Below are 9189 nucleotides of genomic sequence, written 5' to 3'. Positions count from 1 at the left end.
TGGACTTGGCATGAGGGTTCGTCATCGGTATTTTACATATGTACCTCGTGAAGACGTAACTATTATATAACGAAGTATTTATTTTTGGTAACAGTTACTAACAAAATATGTAAGTAAACTAATTTCCAGAAATTAAATTGATTTTTATTTTATTATGAAATTAATATAAAATAAAAAAATACATATAGTAGAGTGCATTTAATAAACAACTTCAAGGTCGCACTTATTTTATTGATTCGTAGTTTAAACAGATATGGTCGAAATAATAGCACTGCTTACAATTGAGACTCTTTCGGGATGTGTTTTGGATGTTTTTGATAAAAAGAGAGAAAAGCTTGAAGAAAAAGTTCTGAAAATGGCAGCTCCATTTTATATCCTTCTAGACATCCTTATTTGAGGACAATGAGTGAGCAAACTCAACCAGAAAAAGACTGAAAATATGTTAAAATATGTTATTTTAAATTAATATCCAGTATTATAGTTGAGAATAGTTGAGGGGAATGCGTCAATAATATTAGATTGACCGCATCAGTCAATAATATACATTGAATATGGTATATGGGAACTGCGGTTATCAGCCGATCATTGATCAGACTATAAATTGATTCGAAATCTGGCACTGTATTTTGCGAACTAATTCAGTTGGCATTTGATCGTCATGCACCTGGCATTCGGATTTATTTTGGGCCTATGGGCCTTGGCAAGTAGTGCCCAGAATGCGGATCACGATGCCATCGACAGGTCGCTGAAGAGCTTGAAGACGATTGTATCGCGGTATATGAGCGAGATGGATTCGAAAGTGAGACTGACCGAGTTGCAGGCCGCGATCGAGACCATTGACAGGTCGATGATCGGTTACCGGGGCAGGGCCAAGCACCGGCTGGATGGAGTCCGCAGCCTCTCCAGCAGCGCCGGTCTCTCCTACCAGAGATGCGTGAATCCCATCTTCGAGTGGTGCGTCTCCGTCAACAGCACCCTCGACTTATTCCTGCCCAACGTCGAGAGTACCCAGCTGTCGCCGGCGGAAAGTGAGCTCCTGTGGAACATAATGGCGACAAGCATTCGAGATGGCGTGAAGAAGGCTCTCGACTCCTTGAATTCCCTCCATCAGCTGGAGCTTAAGACCAATCAGCTGAAGATCGAACTGGACAGAATGATGGCCGATCTTAATTCGGATTTTGGGGCAAATTGTGAGTATACCAGGCGGGAGGGGAAGCTCCGGAGCGATATCACGGAAATTAGGGCGGGAAGCCGGCGATACCGCGGACAGGAGGATCGAGGAGTCGGGGCGGCTATCAGTCGATTGTACCAGGCCATTCTTGCCTTCCTGAGGAGCCTGTCGGTCGGGGATATCGTGGAGGCCTTTTCCCCCACCGAGTACTGTGCAGAGATCGACGATCGCCGGATAGCCTCCAAGGAGGAGGAAATCCGGATGATCCACAAGTTCTTCGAGGTCCTTAGCCAAAGAATCGCATATGCCAGCTCCGTCGCCGAGGAAGTCGACGCTGGTTTGGGGGCTGAAAAACCGAATCTGGAAGCAGTCACTCCACCCAATAAGGTATTTCAAACAAGGCATATCAAAGAGATAACCAGGCACCTTTAAATGGCTACTCCAATTTCAGGACATGGTCGCTTTGCTGGGAAATCCCGAACTGCGCTCGGGTCTCCCACAAATCTTCAAAGAATTGGGAAACCTATGTTTCGAGTACACCGTCCGGCGGGAAACTCCACGTGCTCCTCCGGGAAGGACGCCTTTGCCCCATGACACTGATAGAGGACGTCCCGGCAATTCATGGACTCCACCAAAATATAACTACCCGCCATATTAGTGGCAGAGGTCTGTTTGTTTTTGATTGTTTAAATATGCATTTTTTTAAATAAATAAAACTGAGTGACTGCAGATCAAAAATTAACATTTATTGAAAAATATACATGGGTTTAAGAGGCTTGTAAAAAAGGTGAGCTTTTATTTGAAAATAAAGGAAATAGATTACATAATAATTTCCTAATTAAAGAAGGGGGTAAACAAATCACACTTCCAATGAAATGGGAAAAATCTTCTCTCAAATCTTTTAACCAGAATTTTAAGAATTTGATTCGAATTTTTAGGAGCTGCTCGGCTAAAATATCTTTTTTGATCCTTAAACTCTGCTGATAAATAGTATCCGTGTCAGTTCACGTAATTGGTGCACTCATCCTTCAGTTTCCTGATGTCTGGAATGAAAGTGGCTCGCAGGTACACAGCATCCGACAAAAATAGTTGTTTGTTCTGAAATTAAAGAAAACAGAACTAATTCTATTAAATATGATAGGAGGTTTCTCTTCCCCCCACACACAATACTAGGGTAAATATATATATTCTTGATCAGCAACCCGCATAATACGATTAATTCTTCCTGCCACAAACTCTACAGAACCAGGTAAGATAAATTTATACGGGTTGGGTGGGACAACGTACAGCATTGACGCCTTCAGTTACTTGGTGGAACTTGTTGAACTTGGCATTGTCCTCCTTCAGGGCAACGTCGATGTCTTTCACTAACTCGTAGGCGTCCTCGAGCTTGTTCATCAGAGCCGAGAAGTAGTCGCGAATAGCCTCTTCACGCTTATCATTAAACCACCAAAAATCCCGTTTAAGAATCTGACCGACGATCATCTGTAAGCCATAAAATGAATCCGGACCGAAATCACTGGTGACATCAAACAAAATGGAATGGAACAGATTCTTGAGCTCAGCGGTTTTGTTTTGGACATTATTGAGGAGCTCTTGAGACTTGGAGGTTTTTTCGAGGCCCGCATTCAAGGTATTCATTGTCGTGTTCCAGATCACATCCTTATTGCTTGGCGACGGGTTGCTGGCGTTGATGAAGATGTCGGAGGCGCTGTTGACGGAGATGCACCACTCGAAGACGGAAGCCACATAGGCTTGGTAGGTGAATCGGGCGTCGGTGTTCAAGGAGCGAACCTGGGGCAGCTTGTCCTTGGCCTTTCCCTGGTAGTCCAGCATGCCATTATCAACAATATCGATGAACTCCTGCAGCTTCACAAACTTCTCCTTGATGGTTAATTCGGCTGTGTACTTTTCCATGGCTTTCGACAAGCTTTCTATTCCTTTTCTCAAGTCACTAACAAGGTCTGCATTGCAGGTGTCGAAAAAGTGACAAAAAGCACAGAAAGCCAATCCCATGGCCAAAATGGCAACAGAAGGACTCTTTCCCATTATTAGTCAACAATTATTAATGCACAAAAAATAAAAAAATAATTAAGAAATATTAAAACGATGCTTCACTGATGAACAGCTCTAATATTTAAACTACTAGAGACTTGCGAATGGGTTTCGCTATTTATATAGCCCGATTATCGTCTATCAGGTATCAGGCGCACATTAAACATATATAATTTTATGTATATTTATTTACGAAACACATCAAAGTACAAATATTGTAAATTCCCTTGAAAATATGTAGACTGATACATGCATATAGTTTGTTCTAGGAACTAGGAAGTTCTAGGAATTTTCAAAATTATTTCTAAATAGACTATATATTGCTGATAATTGATCGTATAATAATATGATAGTGATAGTGTTGTCATTTGGTCCTGAATCTATTTATTTAATAGCTTCTTAAGAAACTGGTGATTATTTATATTTAAATATATTTATAAAAAAAATTTGTCATATTAAAATATCCAATATTAATAAATTGATCAATATAAGCTTTAGGTTATTTGCTAAACACCAATTTAGAAGTTTATCCAAATCGGATTGAAGTCTAGACTGGGCGCTAGTGAATTTAAACTGAAGGCATAGCTTAACGTCATCAGCTTACATAAGTCGTTAATAAACAATGTAAAAAGTAGGGGTCCAAGATGGCTTTCTTGGCCAGATGTTGCGCGGACTACACGCGACGTAACATCTTTAAAAAAAAGTTATTATTGAACTACATAGGTGTTGCAAATGTGGATTGAAAAGTTTTTCAAAAAGCTTTCGAATTGCTGACAATTTAGAGATGCCTCTATAATTTGCAGTGTCGGATTTTTCCCCTTTTTTATGCAGCGGAATAATGAAAGATTTCTTCCACATAAGGGGAAAGATCGAAGTTTCCAGCGATAGATTAAAGATTTTAACGAGCGGTTTGCACAGAGCCTCGGCGCAGTTCTTCAGAACACAGCCTGGTACTCCATCAGGGCCTGGCGAATACACGGGCTTGACCTTAAGAAGATCCGATAACACACCACTTTGATCGAAAGATGGGCAAAATAGAAGGTTGGCTCATTGGATATTATAAGTGTAAGGCTGAGCTGAACTGCTATCATCATAGGTGAATACGTAGTTTGAAAAAACTGTGCAGAGATCGGTCATTGCCTGATCAGTATGAAAGTAAATAATTTAATTTTGGAATTTGATTGGTCCGATCTACTGGCATGTGAAGATATGAAGGATTTTTTATTTACGATTTGAATATTTTTTTCGACTTCAGCCAGGCCCGATGGAGTATCAGGTTGTGTCCTGAAGAACTGCATCGAGGCTCGGTGCAAACCGCTCCTTGTTCGATAAAATCAATAACTTTTTGTAGTATCGATAATCAAAATTTTTCTGCCGTGGAGAAACATTTTTTAAACATTTTCCCCTATTTATTAAAAATATTCGAGCTGAGAACTGATTTCTGAACTGGGTACTGAGTTAGGAAGTTCTCAAGATTTTTGTGATTAAAGCCCACAGTGGTACATACATATTCTATAAAAAATAAATATAAAACATCGCTAACCTCTTCAAGCCTTTAAGAAAAAATTTCGTTTAGAAAAAAATTATTATTTTATATTGTTATTGTTTTTTTATTTATATTAATTTGATGTAGAATATTTTGTATGTCCATTTCGTCACCAAAATGGTTATTAGATATTTTGATATCGGTATTTTACCTCGTGAAGACGTAACTATTATATAACGAAGTACCTATTTTTGGTTACAGTTACTAACAAAATATGTGAACTCATTTCCAGAAATTAAATCGATTTATATTTAATTATGAAATTAATATAATATAAAAAAACAGTGTCTGTCTGGGGACACCCGTGAGGAACGAAGTTCATCTGGCATGTTTACCTTTAGCAGTCATGACGAGATGGAGGTCAATGAAGGAGAAACTGGAGTGAATGAAGGCGAAAATTATTTACAACAATAATTTAAAACATTTATACAAAAATGATTTTACTTTTTCTTATTTATTCTAGGTTTATAAAGCTAATCAGTACGTCAAAATATCACACAACAATATCATAATATCACAAAAAAACAAAAAAACTGAGAAATAATGCGAAAACAGATGAAATACAATTGAAAGTTAAAATTGAAATTGAAAATGGAAATTGAAATTGAATTTGAAAAATTTGAAAATTGAAATTTAAATTGAAATTGAAAATTGAAATTGAAAAGTGAAATTGAAAATTGGAGTTGAAAATTGAATATTGAAAAAATTGAGATTGACAATGAAAACTGAAAATATGAATTAAAATTTCAAAATCATCTGTCTCATTTCTTCAAATAAGAGAATATTTTAGTTTTCTGATATTTTTGAAAAAAATATTTTTGTGTAATATATTGACGTGGGATCTTTTTTACAATGATTTTTCATCTTAGAAATTTAGTAAATGAAAATTGTTTCGCTTTCACCCAAATTACTCCAAAGCTAAATGACTGTTTGTATTTATTTATTTATTGAATATAACAATTAACTGTTATTTATACAATTATTATTAAAATTAATTATAATTAAGAATTAGGCAATTATTCTAATAGAAAAACAATCAATTTTGATTTTATTACATCTAGGGATAATTCAGGCGACAATATATGTGACAACAGGTTATAGTTTTTACAGATAACGCGAAAAGGATCATGATCCGCAAAATTAGATCTGCAAATTGATAAACAAAGGGGTCGGAAGGACCTGGTTGACCTGTTTGGAACAGAGAAAAGTATCTTTTCGAGTAAAAGTTTCGAGTCAACTTGACCAAGAATAATTTTATGAAGGAGCATGGCCCCAGCACAAGTACGACGTATGTACCTGCAATGGTGGTAGGTCTAATAATTTTAGCCGACAAAGATATGGTGGAAGAAGATCATCTGAGTCCCTGAAGAAGTCATCTGAGTTTTGGCAAACTCATTGAATAAAAATGATCTTGTTAAATTAATACCTTTCGATGGGTGTATCAATTATGTAAATACTCTATAGCATATATTGTATAGGTTACTGTGCAGCCTCCTCGCGCACACTAACAAACATTTGAGAAATATTAAAACGATGCTTCAGATGAAATTCAATTGAATTTATTATTGATAGACAATAGTTACTGCTTTTAAAACACACTTCCCAATACATATATAGACAATACATATATGTAGATGTTTGTTAATTGTCAGTAAAAAAATGAACAAAATATTGAATCAGGTTTCCTTATCAACATGAAAGGTTAAACATAAGCGGGGAATTTCGAACTTACTGAGAATTTTCAAACTTACTGATTATTGTGAAAATTAATCCCCATTGAGATTTCCTCGAAAATGTAAATTATTATTTTTAATCAGTTCATATATGTATGTCTTACAATTATGAAGAAGCGCTTAGAGCAGGGGTGCCCAGTCACATTTATCTCGTAACTCCTATGTCCTCCTCCTCCAAAGGCAAATACCAAGAAGAGCTGATATTTAGTTTAGTTATTGATTAGTTTATATTTAGGATTAATTTACTTTGTGATTTTTTATAGTTTTCATTCATTTTTCCCATTGAAAATATAATAATTGTTGTTCAGAAATTAAAAAAAACTTTCAGGTTTTTAGATCCACACTGAAAAAGTGTGTCTTCCTTATAAAAATAAGACACCTAATGTCTTTTTAATAATATTTTAAATATTCTTTATATTATAAGCCCGAGTGTGCAGCTGAACCAATAACGTAGCCTAAGCACCGCTTGAAATTTAAATAAAGAAAACGGCATTTCGAAAAATTCACATCGCTGGCTTCAAAGAGTTTTTCCCCCTCCCCAGTGTTGCGAAACGTCTTTTTGAAAAAGGCCGCAACATGGTCATACTGCATCATATGCTGTCGACTGCTTTACTACCGATATTCTTGTTAACTTAATATAAATGTCTGCTTAATATACAATATATATTTTATGGAACTTATATATACTCTATATTATACTAGAGGCCTTTTCGAGGCCCGCACTCAAGGCATTCACTGGCATGTTCCAGATCAGATCTTGTTCGCTGGACAAGAGTGCTGGCGCCGATGTGGGGGATGAAGATGTCGAAGGTGCCTTTGGTGGGGATGCACCAGTCGAAGACAGGAGCCACGCAGTTCTGGTAGGTACAAGTCGGCGTCGGAATACAAGGAGCGAACCAGGGACGGCCTTTCCACTTTTTAGTTAGAGATATTCCAATTCGTTTTCATTTTTCTTTCCAATTAAGAGTAACAGCCCCTACAGATACCAGTTCATCGCTTATATAAATATGCTATGGGTACATACATATGTACATATGTATATGCTATTGCTACTGTGACTCTATGATCGGTCAGCTAAGATAACCAGTCTACATTTTACAAACAAATATTCGAAAATTCCAAGAATAATACATACATTAATCCCATTTCAGAGAAACTTGTAATCTCATTTTTAAGAACTTAATCAGTTGATTTGAGACAAGAAGCGTTTAATGCTATTTTATTATTTTCAGCTTTATAGGGAATCAAATAAAAACAAGAAAGGAAAGCTAAATTGTTACGTATCGGATCGTATATACATTTATACATCGTATATACTAAATATTAATTTTGTTGATTTTTTAATTTGTGTTAGGTTTAAACCATTTATGACTAGCTGGTTGAAATACGCTGCGACGCTATTTTTAGTAGTTATTTTCTTTAAATATTATTATTAAATGTAAAAAAAATCTTAGAAAATAAATAGAAATTAAAATATTAAGTTGAAAAGTAAATCTTAAAATCTGCATTTTAATTATTTTGATACCTTTTTTAGTTCACGAGATATTTAGCTGAGTTTTTTTTAGGGTGCTGGTTTAAATAAGCTGCGACCCACTGTATGTAGAACTCTGACCATTATGAGAATTTCACTATCAAATCAATTTTCTAATAATAATATTGACAAAGCCCGAAGCATCTTTAACAAGAAAGGAAAGCTAACTTCGGGCGGAGCCAAAGTTGATATACCCTTGCAGTTCAGTCGCAGTCCGCTAGGTGGCGCCACGCATCTTATATTATTAGATATGTAGCGGATCGTATATAGTCGGCCGATTCTTATGAAATTTGGAATATTGAATTATTTTTCCCAAAATAGAATCTGTACCAAATCCCATCTTTCTAACTTAAAAAACACCAAAGTTATGCCAATTTCGATCGTTCTATGACAGCTATAGGATATAGTCGGCCGATCCTTATGAAATTTTGTACACAAGATATATTGGTTAAATATAACATGTGTGGAAAGTCCCCTCTAACTTAAAAAACACAAAAGTTATGGCATTTCCGATCAATCAGTTATATGGCAGCTAAAGGATATAGTCGAGCGATTCCGGCCGTTCCGACTTATATACTACCTGCAAAGGAAAGAAGGGAGTGTGCAAAGTTTCAACTCGATAGCTCTAAAACTGAGAGACTAGTTTGCGTAGAAACAGACAGACGGACAGACGGACCGACGGACAGACTGACATGCTCATATCGACTCAGGAGGTGATCCTGATCAAGAATATATATACTTTATAGGGTCGGAGAGGTCTCCTTCACTGCGTTGCACATTTTTGACCAAAATTATAATACACTCTGCAAGGGTATAAAAATATTGGAAACAGCCCCAAGCATCTTTAAAAATAGAAAGGTTGTGCCGTTTCCGATCGTTCAGTTATATGGCAAGTATAGGATATAGTTGGCCGATTCTTATGAAACATAGGATTAGATTGCCCAAAACGGAAACCATAGATAGTCCCATCATTCTAGCTTCAAAAACAACAAAGTTAAGCCAATTATCCTAATAAAATTTTGCAAATCGGATAAGATTTCCCAAAATGCAATCTGTACTAAGTCCCATCCTTCTAACTTATAAAAAAAAACAAAGTTATGGAATATCCGATCAATCATATAATAAACATGTATTATTGTATATCTAAAATAAA

The 9189-nt window shown here is 36.2% G+C and overlaps 2 protein-coding genes across 2 annotated transcripts; one reads left to right on the top strand and one right to left on the bottom strand.

The window, feature by feature from the left end:
- The first annotated feature begins 631 nt into the window (after positions 1–631).
- LOC6503016 lies at positions 632–1900 on the top strand. The gene is made up of 2 exons (XM_001963369.4): positions 632–1558; positions 1623–1900. Exons 1-2 carry the CDS (start codon positions 659–661, stop codon positions 1827–1829), a joined length of 1107 nt encoding a protein of 368 aa, XP_001963405.1. The 5' UTR covers positions 632–658; the 3' UTR covers positions 1830–1900.
- A 37-nt stretch (positions 1901–1937) lies between these two features.
- On the bottom strand, positions 1938–3301 carry LOC6503089. Its single transcript, XM_001963368.4, has 2 exons — positions 2459–3301; positions 1938–2269 (listed from the first exon to the last, which is right to left on the bottom strand). The coding sequence occupies exons 1-2, from the start codon at positions 3218–3220 to the stop codon at positions 2171–2173; spliced, it is 861 nt and encodes a 286-aa protein (XP_001963404.2). The 5' UTR covers positions 3221–3301; the 3' UTR covers positions 1938–2170.
- Positions 3302–9189: the final 5888 nt, after the last annotated feature.

This window comes from Drosophila ananassae, chromosome XL (assembly GCF_017639315.1).
Source record: "Drosophila ananassae strain 14024-0371.13 chromosome XL, ASM1763931v2, whole genome shotgun sequence".
Lineage (NCBI taxonomy): Eukaryota > Metazoa > Arthropoda > Insecta > Diptera > Drosophilidae > Drosophila > Drosophila ananassae.
This window is presented reverse-complemented; position numbering and strand designations above follow the sequence as displayed.